General features: G+C 39.5%; 3 protein-coding genes across 10 annotated transcripts in view; 2 read left to right on the plus strand and 1 right to left on the minus strand.

The window, feature by feature from the left end:
* IPP (intracisternal A particle-promoted polypeptide) overlaps positions 1–7,525 on the plus strand; it is a 36,633-nt gene extending 29,108 nt beyond the window's left edge. For all 4 annotated transcript variants that reach the window (XM_082364811.1, XM_082364813.1, XM_082364814.1 and 1 more), the window contains one exon: positions 5,523–7,525. In XM_082364811.1, the coding sequence (XP_082220937.1) occupies positions 5,523–5,747 (225 nt within the window). In that variant the 3' untranslated portion in view covers positions 5,748–7,525. The remainder of the gene's footprint in view (positions 1–5,522) is intronic.
* A 749-nt stretch (positions 7,526–8,274) lies between these two features.
* On the minus strand, positions 8,275–13,565 carry TMEM69 (transmembrane protein 69). 2 transcript variants are annotated; one of them, XM_082365699.1, is made up of 3 exons: positions 13,441–13,546; positions 11,823–11,962; positions 8,275–10,655 (listed from the first exon to the last, which is right to left on the minus strand). In XM_082365699.1, exons 2-3 carry the CDS (start codon positions 11,874–11,876, stop codon positions 9,942–9,944), a joined length of 768 nt encoding a protein of 255 aa, XP_082221825.1. In that variant the 5' UTR covers positions 11,877–11,962; positions 13,441–13,546; the 3' UTR covers positions 8,275–9,941. The 2 variants fall into 2 exon arrangements, with proteins under 2 accessions (XP_082221825.1, XP_082221826.1); XM_082365700.1 differs by lacking the exon at positions 11,823–11,962 and having other exon boundaries at positions 13,441–13,565.
* Positions 13,566–13,632: 67 nt separating this feature from the next.
* Positions 13,633–15,805, plus strand: part of GPBP1L1 (GC-rich promoter binding protein 1 like 1) — a 57,158-nt gene continuing 54,985 nt past the window's right edge. The window contains exon 1 of one of the 4 annotated variants that reach the window (XM_082365004.1): positions 13,633–13,773. The gene's annotated coding sequence lies outside the window, so the exon portion shown is untranslated. Of the gene's footprint in view, positions 13,774–14,505; positions 14,684–15,158; positions 15,306–15,805 lie in introns of those variants that run through there. The other 3 variants (XM_082365003.1, XM_082365005.1, XM_082365002.1) reach the window with 3 other exon arrangements.

Here is a 15,805-nt window from a genome sequence, read left to right on the forward strand (position 1 = left end):
TTTTTAACTTTTTCTTTGTTGTTTTTATTTTTATTTTTTATTATTTTTATTTTCTTTCATAGAGTCTCATTTTATGCATGCATAGTTTAGGGGTATTCAGCCAGACTCAGGGGAACCTATATCCTCTAGCACTCTTCCTTGCAAATCTCAACTGCATCATCCTCTCTAAACTCTGATTTCTGTCTCCAGATCAGCTGACTGTCATACTCTGCTTGGGATTCCCTTCCCTGTACTGCTATTCACAAAGCCCTCCAGGCAGAAAGCCTGGACAACCATGGAGCTCACCTTGTTTGTTTCTTTTTCTGAATCACAGTTTTTCATTGCCTGTTGTCCATTGTCTGAGAACGTTATTTCATATAGTTTGTTGAGTTTTCTAGGTCTTTATGGCAGGAGGGCAAGTTTGGTAACAATTACTCTATCATGACTGAAAGTAGAAATCCATTCTGTTTCCGTCCTTTTAACATGATTCCATCATTCACTGAGCATTTCTTTACTATCTGGCATAATAAAATATTTCAAGTACAAGAAAGCTTATACTTCTCTGATCTGGCCCTGGAATCAGTCATTTCTCCAAGAAGCATTAGTTCCTCTTAGTGAAGGACAGTATTTAGAAACCAAGATTAGGCAGAGTACTCATTGCTACTGGGGTATTGCTACTTCTATGCATTCTCAGTAAACAGCTAAACATAAACAGTAAACAGTAAATGTATATATGTGTGTATATGTATTCATACACATATTCATTTATAAGTATTTCTATATCTGTGCGTATATGTTATAAAACCGTGAATTCACAATGATAGCACCAATTCCAGTATACCTCAGATTCTTTCAGGCCTTCGCCATTCCCATGTTTGTAAATACCTTCTCTATCAGTTAAAAACTTGGCTCCTGGTATTCTCTATTTACTTATTTGTTCAATGAAACAAATCTACCTACCATACTAGCTGTCTTTTCCACCTGCCACCTCTGCATATTACCCATCTTATCATTGCCCATATGAGCGCCCCATTATTCTCTCATGCCCTCAGTTACTAGGTTGATGCAATTATGCTAGGAAAAGAAGAGAAAGTAGGTTGTATCTTCATTGAGTCACTTTTCTACCATGCATTTGTTTATTAGTCCATTTATTCATTCACAAATACTTACAGACCTGGGGAAACAAAGGCAAACTAAATATATAAGGCCCCAGCTCTCAAGAAGCCTACATTCTAGTGGGGAATATAGAGAAATAAATAGACAAACAATTGCATTACAGTTTATTAAGTGCTGGGATAGTGGAAGTACAAGGTGTGTTATGCCATAGACTTATAGGTTAGACAAATTTTTTCTAAATTAATTGCCATGGAATACTATTTTTTTGCATTGTTAATAGGAATTTGGTAACACAAGTTGCCCTGGTCAATTATACTTAGGGAAAGTTGGATTAAACAAAGTTGAATAAGTTTCTTACAGGACTTCTTTACACAATTTATTAAATAATGTACTTCATGAATCTTTATGCTAAGTCTCTCAAATTTAATTGACCACACAACCCTTGCTTTTGTTTGTGAAACATCTTGGGGGAGAAAAGTGTTTCAGGGAACATATTTTATGAAATATGGATTAGTGTTATTTGAATTTTATGGTTCTTAAACTAGTTTTGGTTATTAAAACCTTCAAAACCTAAAGGTTTTTAAATTTACTTTTTTCTCTTTTTAAGTAGAAAGGATTTTTATTTTTGTATTTTTTTTATTGAAATATAATTCACAAACCAAACACTTGAGTTGTTTCAGTGTTTTGGCTATTAGGAACAGTGCTGCTATGAACATTTGTGTACATGTTTTTTTTGTGGACTGAATGTTTTCATTTCTCTTGGGTATACACCTAGGAGTGGAATTGCTAGGTCATATGGTAACTCTATGTTTAACCTTTTGGGGGACTGCCAGGTTGTTTTCTAAAGTGGCTATACCATTTTACATAACCACAAGCAGTATATGAGGGTTCTAATTTCTCTACATCTAATGCTTATTATTTATCTTTTTTATTATAGCTGACCTAGTAGGTGTGGATTGATATCTCATTGTGGTTTTGACTTGTACTTTCCTGATGGTTAATTAGGTTGAGCATCTTTTATGTGCTTATTGGTCATTTATCCTTCTTTGAAGAAAAATCTGTTCTAATTTTGTCCATTTTAAAATGGATTATTTGTCTTTTTATTACTGAGATATGAGTTCTTTATATATTCTAGATGCAAGTCCTTTGCCAGATATATGACTTGCAAAATTGTTTTCCCATCCTATGGTTTTCTCATTTTCTTGATGGTATTCTTAGAAGCACAAAAGTTTTTAATTTTAATGTCCAATTTATTTTTTTCACTTGTTGCTTGTGCTTTTGGTGTTATAACTAAGAAACCATTGCTTAATTCAAGATCACGAAGATTTATGCCTACTCTTTTTTTAAAGTTTTACAGTTATATTTAGGTCTTTAATTAATTTTTGAGTTAATTTTTGTATATGGTGTGAGGAAGAGGTCCACCTTCATTCTTTTGCATGTGGTAACCAGTTGTCCCAGCACCATTTGTTGAAAAGACTCTTTTCCATTTGATTGTCTTGGTATCTTTGTTGAAAATCAGTTGACCATAAATGTGAGGGTTTATTTCTGGACTCTTAATTCTATTCATTTATCTATATGTTTATCCTTATGCCAGTACCACACTGTCTTAGTTACTGTAGCTCTGTGGTTTGAAATCAGAAATTGTGAGTCCTCCAACTTGGAATTTCTTTTTAAAAGTTGGTTTGGCTGTTCTGGGTCCCTTGAATTCCATATGAATTTTAGGATCAGCTTGTCAGTTTCTACCAAGAAGCCAGCAGGGTTTTGATAGGGATTACATTGAATCTGAGGTCAATCTGGGGAGTATTGCCATCTTAACAATATTAGGTCTTTTCATCTTGAACATGGGATGTCTTTCCATTTATTTAGGTCTTCAATTTGTTTCAACACTGTTTTATAGTTTTCAGTATCTTGCATTTTGTTGGTTAAACTTATTCCTAAATATTTTATTATGTTTGATGCTATTGTAAATTGAATTTTCTTAACTTCATGTTCAGCTTTTTTCATTCCTAGTATATAATAATTTGATCAATTTTTGTATATTCATCTTATATCCTGAAACCTTGCAGCACTTGTACTCTAATATGTTTTCGTGGATTCCTTAGCATTTTCTATGTATAAGATCATGTCATCTATAATTAGAGATTATTTTATTTTTTCCTTTCCAATCTGGATGGCTTTTATTTCATTTTATTTTCTAATTGCCCTGGCTAGACCCTCCAGTATAATCTTGAATAGAAATGGCAAAAGTAGAATTTTTGTTTTGTTGTAAAGCATAATTTTGATTCTCATGTGTGACAAGTTTCAAACTTTGGTGATATTTCAGGTTCCTTTCACTTTCTAAGTGGTCTCTATTATATGGGGGGAATAGAGAAAGTGAACTTTCTGAGGGTGCTTTCTCTTGCTAATGTTTCTATATGGCTAGAAATGAATAGATTTTCATTCCAAAGTTAAGTGCTTATCAGTAATGTTACCTTGGTTTTTCATGCATAAATCTGAAATGTTATTGTTATTTACTGTCTACTAAAGTCCTACATTATAGATTCAAACCCTAAAGATAATGTAAAACATGTTTCTGGTTTTACAGAGTTTATTTTGAGGGGACTCAAAATAAAAAGGAAATTGTAGTTAATACACTGATAGAAATGAAAGATAAACATTACTGAATGAGCCCCATGATTCCCTTACTCTTCTTGTCCAGAGCCATTTTTGTAGGGGAGCAAAGGTTAGCTCTCCCTAATGATAAACATAAACCGAACATCCTGATTTATCTTAACCAGCTATAGGTATTTTTGTGAATATATTTATCTTTTAAAATGAGTATTTTCTCAGCTGTGAAAACTTTGTGATGTATTCTATAATTTCATATAATCAAATAGCCTTCAAGTTTAATATGGTGCTTCAATTTCAAAGGATTGTCCCTGGTGTTAGTATTTCAGAATTTCATTTAAGTTCAGATCAGTATCTGTAATGTGCTGGTTCTATACTGGGTACCGGGATGTGAAGCTCATTAAGTTGCTCTCCTCAAAAAGTTCACTCTCTAGCACTGATGAATAATCTTTTTTCATCTTTTATGACTTTATAAACTTTGTTCATCATATGCTTTATTTTCAGATTCTTTTTTTTTAATCTGGAAACTTTTTCTTTTCTCTCTTGATAATTTCTCAGGACCTTTATTAGCTTTCCTGTTTTCTGGGTATAGACATTTTCCCTGGAGTAAGACTTTACAGTCATTTTGGATATAGCAGCTTATTGAAATTTCTTCAGTGAATAATGTATACCAGGAGTTAGCAAACTTTCTATTAAAAGGTCAGATAGTAAACATTTTAGGCCTTGTGGACCACATACAATCTCTTCTTTTGCCATATTGTTTTTTTTTAATAAACTTTTTTAAAAATATTTATTTATTTATTTATTTATTTATTTGGCTGCTTTGGGTCTTAGTTGTGGCACGTGGGATCTTCGTTGCTACATGCAAGATCTTTAGTTGCAGCATGCGGGATCTTTAGTTGCGGCATGCAGGTTCTTTAGTTGTGGCACACGGGATTTTAGTTGCAGCATGCGAACTCTTAGTTGCGGCATGTAGGATCTAGTTCCCTGACCAGGGATCAAACCCGGGCCCCCTGCATTGGGAGCACGGAGTCTTAGCCACTGGACCACCAGGGAAGTCCCTTAAATAACCTTTTAATATGGAAAGATCATTCTTAGTTTGTAGGCTTACAAAAATAGGCCCTAGTTTCCAATCCCTGATCTGTACTACCTTTCTGAAAATGTGTTTTGCAAATCACTAACTGCACTAGATGGTCCTTGAAAAAAGGAATCCATGTTCAAATAAATTTGGCCAGTGTTGTTTACTGTATTGTTCTCTTGGAGATTTAGAAGACCTATTATATTAAAGATTTTAAAAAGTCCTTCCAGACTTCCCTGGTAAATTTCTAGATTATCTCCTGGTGACCATAATTTATAATTAATCACAGATATATTTTTCATTACTTTCCTCTAAATTCACTAGTCTACACCTACTAAAAACTTCAATTTAAAATGTTCTGTATACTTATATGACTGGATTGTGAGTTTGAAATTTAAACATGTAAAAAGAACCAGAGGGACTTCCATGGTGGTCCAGTGGGTAAGACTCAGTACTCCCAATGCAGGGGGCCCAGGTTCCATCCCTGGTCGGGAAACTAGATCCCACAGGCATGCCACAACTAAGAGTTCGCATGCCGCAACTAAAAGATCTCGAGTGCTGCAACGAAGATCCCCGCGTGCCGAAATTAAGACCCGGCACAGCCTAAATAAATAAATAAATAAAAATAAATATTAAAAGAATAAATTAAAATTTTAAAAAAGAACCAGAGTATCTAATTTCTCAGCACTTTTCTTTGTTACCATGTTATGGCACTGCTAACTTCTTTTTTTCTCTTATCCAGGAAAAGTGGGTTGAAGTTGCTTCAATGAAAGTGCCTAGAGCAGGCATGTGTGTTGTGGCAGTCAACGGGCTTCTGTATGTTTCTGGAGGTCGATCTTCCAGCCACGATTTCTTGGCCCCAGGTACCTTGGACTCAGTTGAAGTTTATAACCCTCATTCAGATACATGGACAGAAATTGGTAACATGATCACCAGTCGTTGTGAAGGAGGTGTTGCTGTACTATGAAATAGAAAGCGTAAGAGAGCAGAGGAAACATTTTGAAAATACAGGATCTCACCTTTTGCAAATCACACTTGTGTTTGGTGATAGAACCCTTTCATCTGTTGAGTTTTCTGTGAATTTGGTAGATAAATGAGTACAAAATGATTTTTTTAAAAGAATTTGAGTGAGAAGCGATATGGAATATATCCTAAATCAATAAAGAGTTCACACAAATTTGCCAGGCTTACCAGTAGATATGCTGTTTATGCTCTAGAATTGTCCAATTGGGAGTAGAGTCCTATTTGTAAAGATGATTTGCTAGAAGCTTCTTGGCAAATAGTCCCTTTAGCTGCTTCTCCAGTGCAGTTAAGCTGTAACATGACCATTATGTGATTTAAGAATATCAATGAGACAGTTTAAAGGTATCTATACATTCATGATTCAATCCAGAGTGCAATTTTCCATGGCCATAGTTTACCCTACAGAGAAAAGCCAATGAAGCAACTTCCTACTTTTATTTTATTCCAGGAGTTTTCACTAGTCCCAAACTTTTTATTAACAGCAGGAAAACTGGGAGGGACATGTGGGAAATATCTAGCTATTTATATATATAAGTTTTCACCTGTTGATAACAGCATAAAAAAAGCTTTTGCTTGCTTATGGTTTTGTCTTGATGCTGGAATGCAGGTGAGGGATTAATAGGAGGTTCTTAGTGACAGTCCTTTATTGCAATATGATGATGTAATGGGTGATAGAGCCCAGCAGGTTGAATGCACCTTTTTCTAAATAGTCACCAAAAATACGTTTAGCTTTGGGAAGAGGGAATTTATTAGATTATCAAGCTTTGTAAAGCATACTCACACTTGGGCAAGCCTAAATATGAGCTTAGTACAAAGCTACTGCCTGGCTTGGAGAAGATGGAATTGTAGGTACCTGTAAAACTTTTTACAGACACTAACTCATAAGTGTACGCTGAAAGGCCTCTAACCCAAAACTGCTTCTCAAAACTTCTCATTTTCCCTGAGAAGCTTTCTAAAGAATTGTTTTCTGTCCATTTCTGAGATGAAGATTCTTTGTGTACATGATCATCACTTTTAAATTATTTCTACTAGTCAGTTGGAGCCATATATATTAAAGGTCTTATACATTTAGGTTTACCTAGCTGTTCCAGGATTTGATTTGTATATCCCTGATTTCCCGTTTTCTGTACAAAAGTCCTCCAGTATATTATAGGCATTAGTGGCTTATTTAGATAGAAAACCTTTGGTAAGCATTAAAGACTCAGGCAGCACTCACATCCAAAATATTTGGATAGACTCACAAAGATACTTTCCTTCATAACTTAACCATATGCATATATTAAGAAAAGCTTACGTAGTGCAGACAGAAAGCTCTGTGTCCCATTCTTTGGGGTACCCTGAAAGTCTGAAGGGTCACAGATGCCTGGCTGGGATCTGTAAAATGTCAAGGAATGAAGTATCAAGATAATATGTAAACTATTTAAGCTGTAACTCATGTGCCTTTAATATTTCTAGTTAAAGAGAATCTGCATTCTGGTTCAAGAGATTTACGAATTTTCCTATCATTTAATTTTCATTATTGCCTGATGCCAACCTAAAATGGCACTATGAAGGGAGGCATTTTGTACTGCTGTGGCAGAAATGTAGTCCACACAATCAGTGTTTGGGCTTAATAGGTCCAGACAATGCCTGAAAATAAGTAATTATAAATATGCTTATTTCCTAGGTAATGACAGATTGTTTTAAAAAGAATGTACTAATAAAGTATCTTGATTTCTTTGCTTTTTCTTGTATTACTAATTAATTTAGTTTATTAGCAGCATTCCTGGATTATCAAAGTGTAGTAGGATTGCCCATGATTTTTAGTGTTTCAACTTTAGGGACTTGCACATTTAGTTTTACATATAAGTCTGTTTTCTGAGCAACTGTTAATGTGATCTTCCTTCAAAATATTTAACAATTCAATGTACTTCTAAATATCCTGTCCAATGTACTTAAAAATCGCACACTGTAGAGAATTCCCTGGTGGTCCAGTGGTTAGGACTCAGAGCTTCCACTGCAGGGGGCACAGATTCAATCCCCGGTCGGGGAACTAAGATCCCGTATGCTTTGTGGCACGGCCAAAAAAAAAAAAAGTGGGCAGTTAGCCTAAAAATATGACTTGCCCCTATTCTGAAAGATTGAGATCAGAGAAAAGTTTTAAGTTTGTGCAGTCCTCATGCAATTTAACAGAAGCAGAGAAGTAATTTTCCTCACTGACACAATCTGAGTAGGATCTGAGAAGGATCTTCTGAAGAGTATGAGCTTTCTTTCCTTCAGTATCAGGCTGTAGTAAACTTTACATTAATAAAGACGGATCGTGTGGTGATTTCAGCCACAGGCTTTTAACTGGTAAGCTTCTTAATGATCAGAACAAGCTCTAGCTCTATAGTGTTAATATTTGTTTGCTAGGGCTGCTTTAACAAAGTACCACAGAAATTGAAACAACAGAATTTTTTTTTATTAAGATTTTTTTAAATTTAATTAATTAATTAATTTATTTATTTTTGGCTGTGTTGGGTCTTCGTCTCTGCGCGAGGGCTCTCTCTAGTTGCGGCAAGCGGGGGCCACTCCTCATCGCGGTGCACGGGCCTCTCACTATCGCGGCCTCCCCCGTTGCGGAGCACAGGCTCCAGACACGCAGGCTCAGTAGCTGTGGCTCACGGGCCCAGCCGCTTCGCGGCATGTGGGATCCTCCCAGGCCAGGGCTCGAACCCGTGTCCCCTGCATTGGCAGGCAGACTGTCAACCACCGCGCCACCAGGGAAGCCCGAAACAACAGAATTTATTGTCTCACAGTTTTGGAGGCCTGAAGTCTGAAATCAAGGTGTTGGTGGAGTTGGTTCCTTCTGAGGGCTAAGAAGGAGGGATCTGTTCAAGGCTTCTCTCCTTGGCATGTAGATCTTCATGTTCACATGGTATTCTCTCTGTATATGTGTTTATCTCTACATTTTCCATTATAAGAACACCAGTAATATTACATTACAACCTACCCTTATAATCTCATTTTAACCTTATTAACTCTATAAAGACCCTATCTGCAAGTAAGGTCACATTCTGAGATGCTGTGGATTAGGACTTGAACACACAATTCATAAAAAAATCTTGTAACAGGTGTGTAACAAAGTAAACAAGTTACCACTCTAGATTATGATCTTTCCACAGCAAGAATCATTAAAGTGAAAATTATATGTATATAATTTACTTATGAAATTTAAGTTACCTAATATTCGAATACTTATACAAAGGTAACGTATACCAGATGATACCATTTCCTGATTTAAATTCTTACAACATTGAAAATGTTTCTCCTTTTTTATGAGACTAAGCATCTCAAAAGACTAAGTTTTAATGTTAGAATTCAAGGTGTTGCTTCTGCTGTTTTAAAAAAGCTTTTGTGTGAGTTGACATGCAAAACTAGATAGAACATTAAGATGTCTCCAGCTTGACTTTTCCTAGTTTGTATGTCCTAGAGGCTTTATTATTTTAACTGTTTAACTATTTTTGACCAGCTGGTGTTATGTTTGGAGATAAGTTGCATCTATACTCTGCCAAATATCCTGGTAAAACCTGGAAAATGTGTCTAGCTTTTCTTTGAACATAGTTTTCCCTCGTGACACTGCTCCCTACTGACTTCAGAGCCACAGATCCTTTCAGTTCAAATAACTAGGTTGTGCCAGGTAAAAAGAGCTTGGAAACGCAATTCCCAGGGGCAACTGCAATGAAAACTCCACACTAGAGCCACGTATTATTTTCAGACACTCATGGATACGAAGTTTTCCTCTGAGGGTGTGTGTGTGTGTGTTTTCAATGATCCTAAAGCTCTAGCACAAAGGTTTTTCATCTTTTAATTTACATTTTTCAAAATAATTCAAACATTGAAAATTTTAAGTGGATGACTATAAAGTTCATAAAAAGACTGAATGAGAACTATAACCTAATATAACATGAAAAGGACTTGTTAAGGGTTTTCAAGCTGTTTCTCAGTGATTCCTTATAAAATAAAGATTTCTAGAAATGAAAAATAATTTGGGAAGAATAAATCACCATTGGTGGGAAAAAAGAGCTAAACTGAAGAGGCAGAAAAAGGTGATGCCAAAACACAACCTTACAAGGCTTCTAGCCAACATGCTAACGTCATCTACAGAGTAGTTTTATATTTATTCTACTTGCCTAAGTCTCTTGGGTCCCTTCTCTGGATAAAAATCTTTAACTAGTAAAGTGATTACAAATGAAAAAAAGGCCACTAAAGTGACTACTATCCTCAGGGCTTTGAACCAATTGGGATAATGTGGCAAGAGAAAAAGTTCAGTGTGTAATGCTATCCCCAAACCTATTATTACTGTGACTATAGCTTCACTGAGTCTTTCAGAAACAAAGAACGCAAGCCATGAAAACACAACAGGAGCTGCACTATTAGCTAAATTGAGGAAGTCTGGTTTGGCTGGACTACCTTGTGGCAGAGTAAAACCCCATCTGATCCCTCCCAAGAAAGATAGGAAACTGGCTCCATAAGCCATCTGAGTAAAAGCTAATATGGGAATATAAGTCTTTGTCATCACCATGACCAGTGGTGGAGCAATAAAGGGGATTAGTCCCGCCAGAGTTATGTATAATGCTGGCTTTGGGCTGTCAGGCAGGTAACTGATGGTTTGTGGTAGCCTGGCTGGAAGTACTGCTTGCTCTTGCTTCTTCTTAAAGCTGCATGGGGAAGTGTGATAATATTGTGTCTTGCTCATACACACTGGAAATGATGAGACAAGCCAAGGCCTTGGAAACAAGGGGGAAAAGTTCTGCTGGAGGCATGTTTTGAGAGAAAATGTTTCTATTCTCCTTCTGGCTCCTAGTCTGATTGTGGAAGGGTACTTCAGCATCTATAGGGAAAACAGAACGAGAAGACAAAAAACAGATTTTTAAAAAGGAAATCACCAAATGTTTTAGTCCCAATCTGAGACAATATAAAAACAAACCACCTGCTTTCTGTTAGCACATCGAACTTAAAGAAAGGTTGGACTACAGGGTGATGTTATTATTGCTGGCAAAGACTATTAAACAGCTATACAACATGCAAAAGAAACTACTGAATAGAAACCAGTGATATATTTTGGCCTACCACTAAACTTATCCCATGAAAGAAATATCTGAAGGAGGAAAAGCTAAAGACTAGGTCTTTAGTTTTTGGCATTCTAAACTGCCTCTTCTATTTATAAATTGCAAAAGAAGCAGCACTAATTACTGTGGAAATGCTATTTCATGTAGAGAAAATTAAGTTTTAGACACTGCATAATTTTCATAGCTTCACGCCTTTCTACATATGTCTGCCTAGAATTCTAGATTACCATTATTCTATCTAGGGAACTTATCTTTCAAAATTCGGCTTGAAGCTTTCTCCAATCTGATGTAATCCTCCTATAAGTACCATATACACACTTCCATCGTAATTCTCACAGTGAATTAAAATCATGTGTTTACTTGTCTGTCTCAGTAGACTTGAGAGCCAGGACCATATATTTTTATTTGCCTTAAAAAAAAAAAAAATCCCCAGTGCCTTTCATGGTACATGGCCAAAGCAATAACCTCTCTTGCTGATTCTGTGCTTTAGTGAGTAGATTCCATACTTCAACAGTTAAGCAGATCAACATTAACTCAAAAAATGTTGGATTAAAGAAAAAAATGAAACAGTTATTTAAGAATCTTGGTGGTTACTCAAAATGCTAGGAATGATTCCATCTTGAGGCTTTTTTTGTTCCTTTTTGTCTAGAATGTTCTTCCCTGAGGTACCTGCATGGCTCATGGCCTCAATTCTGACCACCCTATTTATAAATGCAATCCTTAAGTCTACTGTCCCTGTTCCTCTTCCCTGCTCTATAGTCCTCCACAGCACTTACCACTTGACATATTAAATTTCACTTATTTATATTTTACTCTTCCCCCAATCAACCAGAATATAAGAGGATAAGGATTTTTGTCTTCTTTTTCACTATTGCCCAGCCAAGCAATGCCTGGAAAGTAGTGCTCAAATATTTGCTGAATAAACCAACCTTTGAAGATGCTCGAGAAAACTTCTGGATGAAGTAAACCATAGTGGGCCCCATTGAAAGTCTTGCTTAGGAAGATGCCACACAGTTCTGATTAATGTATTTTTATAGCTCAGTGGAGCATCTGAATCAGAAGCATGTTGCTGTGTACAAAACAAGATGTCATTTAATTTTCTTCACTTCATACATAACTTTTAAAAAGTTGTAATTTGTGATAATTTCTTCCATATAACAGTTTCCTTTGAAAACAATAATTAATGTTTTCAAAAAGTCAGTAACATTAAGTAAATAGATCCTTATCTTCTCTGAACCATTCTTTTAGCTTTTGCTGTTTGGTGTAACAGAAAGAGTAATGCACAGAGACAACAGATCTGGATTTTTACAAATGCCTCCATCATTTCCCAGCTGTTGTGACCTTGGGTAAATTGCTTCCTTGAAGTGCCAGCCTTCTTATCTTTAACACTGAAAGTCATAGCTTGTCTGGTCTATTATCTATTTTGGGACTTAGCTTAAAGTTATGATAGTAGCAATCAATACAATTAGCTGTGAATCAGGCATTGTAACTATGTAATTACTGTAACTATTGAATAACCTCATCAACTTGGTGCTGAAAGGCAGTAATAGCCTGTTAAGTTAGAGTGCAGACTTTGGAGTCAAACAATCTGGGTTGGAATCCTGGCTCCACCACGTATTAGCTATGTGACTTTGGACAAATTATTTAACCTGGCTATGGTGCAGTTCACTCACCTATAACGCTTATGATAACTACATAGGGTCGTTGTAAAAATTAAGTAAGTTAATACATGTAAAAAGCTGAGAACTGTCCCTAACACAAAGTAGGCACTCAAAAATTACTAGCTATTATTCCCACCTCACACAATGTAAGCAACCAGTAAGTGGCTGAGTGAGAATATTATGAATCCAGATCTGTCATGTTTACATAAGTCCCATTCTTAACCAAAAGAATAAGGTGTCTAAAAATCTAAAACCCACGGTTGCTGCTTAATTTAAAAACGTAGTGAACTAATTTCTTGATTTCAGATCTTAGGGCTGGTTCAAGAAATCCTGTATACCAGCCCGTCAGTGTCTTCATTCTGTATATATGTATAAGGAAGCAAGTTGGGAGTTAAGTTATCCCGGGTCTCTGAATAGATGTTAGATGACACCCACATCCACCTACTGACTCCCAGACACACATATCTGCAGGGCCCACACACTCATCTTTGTTCAAAATCACCTTCGTAAGGGATTTCAAAAAGCTCAACGCTCCCTCAACCTTTCAAACTCCCTAGGCACTGTGACATGTGTTTTCCAGCTCAAGAGTATTAAAGAGAAAAGTGACAGCCTAAAGGCCGGGGACGGCAACTGGTGAGGGGGTTAAGGACAAAGACCCAAGGGTTAATCCGCTCAATTTGAGTGAGAACGCTCAATATTTCCACTGCGCCAAATAAAAGAGTTGCAAACTGCAAGCCTTAGAGCAGACATGAGAAAAGGGGACGAAGTCTGGACGCATCGATCCCCGGGAAACTTTGCCCAATAGTACCCGCGGCTTCAGTTAACTCCAAAGCCTTGGTGCCCCCCTTTCCCAACCTGCACCTGTGACAACAGCCCTACTACTCACTTGCCAGCGTCGCGCGGGGAGGTGGAAAGCTGAACTGCAAGAACAGCTTGGTACTGTGGAAAAGCACTTCCGGCAAGTGGGGTTAGACAGTCCTCCCCACTTCCTGAGAGCGGAAAAAAAATGAGTCCGGGTGCAGACTTGACCAGCGCTAACTGGTTCCTACCGGGGAAAATCTTAGTTCTAGTGGAAGCCAGCTTTTGAAGTCTGTAGGGTACCTGAACGGTCCTTGCCTTTGTATTCCAGGTTTCCCAACCAGCAGAATCTGCCTCGCAGAGTTCGGGAAGGTAGAGTGCAACTACTGAAACCATCTCAGAGTGATGGTGGTGGAGGAAGGTAGGAGAGATTTGGAGTCTAGGCCAAGTATGACTTGGCCAAATTGCTTGCCGTCTCTGGAACTCATTTTTTACTTTGCATAACAGGGTTTCTAGGAGCGACGGGTCACATCTCACGCCTCATTAAAGTCCTGAACTAATACTATTTAAGAAAAAACAAAAAACTGTTTTCACTTCATTCTCTTTGCTGGTAACTAGAAACTTCGTTAAGAAATAAACAGCACAAGGGGCAGGACTTTCATTTCCATGAAAGGTATGAGGGTAAGAGCCTTTAGGGTGACCCGGAAGTTAGATTCCTTGGGGCACCCTCCGCTTTAACTTTTGTTTGTGGGCTATGTGACCTTGAGCAAGTCCCTTCCCTTCTCTGGGCCTCCATTTCACAGTCTATCAAAGGAAACGCCATCAGGCAATTTGCGCGTTTATCTGAAAACAACAGGAACGCTAGCCAGTTCCTCCATTCCTCAGGATTCTAGGTAGTCTAGCTTCCTGGTTGCCGACCATCACATGGTTTAGCCTCCCGTGCAGAATGGGCTCTGAGAATTCTTCCTAGTAGTAACACTTTCTAGTCGTGATAGGCTTTCACTTTTATTTCCTTCTCTGCCATGGCAGCGCCACCCCTTCCCGTTGTGCGATACCCAATGAGACTTTGGGCCGGAGAAACAGCTTATCCACCCTGGCACAGGAGCAGGCTCCGGCCAGAAATCCGCCCAGCGCTGGGGCAGGGGCGTGTCGCCAGCGGTCGGGCGGAACTACCACTCCCAGCGTGTAGCGCGTCGGGAACAGCCGCGCAGGCCTCCAGAGCCCGGCCGTGCGGCCCGTTGGGGGCTGGAGTCTTAACGGCGCGTGCACGTGAAGGAAGGAAGGCGCCGAAGGTGGGAAGGGGTCGGAAAACACACGAGCCTACGAAACCGGTTTGTTAGTACTTGTAGAGGTAGTTTGGAGACGCGTGCTTGCCGAGAGGTGGGGTGTGGGAGGGTGCAGAATGAAGGGGTGGGGAAAAACGGGTACACACATACCCACCCACTCATTCACACGCGCCCAGGCCCTAGTGTCGGGAGAGGGGATGTGAAGGGGAGTACCAAACCCAGCTGGTCTCCGCCTCTGAGGCGGCGCGAGGAAAGGCAGTGTTCAACTCTGCAGAGGGGCGGGGGTTGACCATGCGCCGCCTCGAGCCGCAGTGGAGGGAGCTGGGGGCAGGGCAGGCAATAACCGCCGTTCACGCGGCTGAACGTTGGCACCTTGGGGCGTCGGACGGGTCACCTGAACAGGGCTCACGCGCGTGCGCGTGCGCCCTTGTGGGCGGTGCGAGAGGGTGGGCGTGTGTGAGGCGGGGTCAGATTGGGGGAGGGCCGGACTGGTCGTCGCTCCTCCCCCTCCACCCGCTCTGCCCCTCCTGGGCCGTGTGGGCCGGGCAGCCATTTTGGGAAGAGCTTTGTTATGGTTGTGGGCTCTACACCTCTGCCGGATCAGGAAGCTGGGGACGCGCCCTCAGACGCCGCGACTGGTCCCTAGCTGTAGCCCCGCCGCTGCCCGGTGAGTGGGAGTTCCGGACGACGGTGCGGTAGGGGATCTTGAGTGGTCCGGCGCAGGGCCCCGCCCGGTGCCTGACGGGCCGGCTGTTGAAACAAGTTGAAGGAGGCTCTCACACAGGTGGTTGGGTGTAGGTTGGGCCGGAGACCGGGAGCAGAGCTCACGGGTCGTGTGGTTCGGACGGGGCACCTTCCCCCGCGCGTGGAGCTTTGCACATGAGCGTCGCCGCGACTCTGCCGGAGCGCTCCTACTTCAACTTTGGTCTTCGGGTCGGAACGCTCACCTGCGGCTCTCTGGCTCCTCTCCAGGCGTTCCGGCTTGTTGGTGGTTGAGTATCTTGATTTACGGGTTTTTCTTTCTCCTTCTTAAAGTAGATCCAAGGGCTTTTGTTTTTCAATGATGGAAAGTCTAAGGGAAAAACGCGTGTAAGTCAAATGTGGGGTATCTGAGGGGGAAAGAAGAGCTTTAACCCCCCACCCCTGTTCCCAGCGTTCCGGTTCCCC

The sequence above is a fragment of the Balaenoptera borealis genome (assembly GCF_965194805.1).
Source record: "Balaenoptera borealis genome assembly, chromosome: 1".
Lineage (NCBI taxonomy): Eukaryota > Metazoa > Chordata > Mammalia > Artiodactyla > Balaenopteridae > Balaenoptera > Balaenoptera borealis.

Bases quoted from the DNA above. Each gene is read 5' to 3' on its own strand.
- TMEM69 (XM_082365699.1), bottom strand. From the start codon at position 11,876: ATGGGGCCCACTATGGTTTACTTCATCCAGAAGTTTTCTCGAGCATCT. The intron at 10,656-11,822 runs GTTGGTTTATTC...TTTTCCCTATAG, and splicing joins TTTCTCGAGCATCTTCAAAG to ATGCTGAAGTACCCTTCCAC.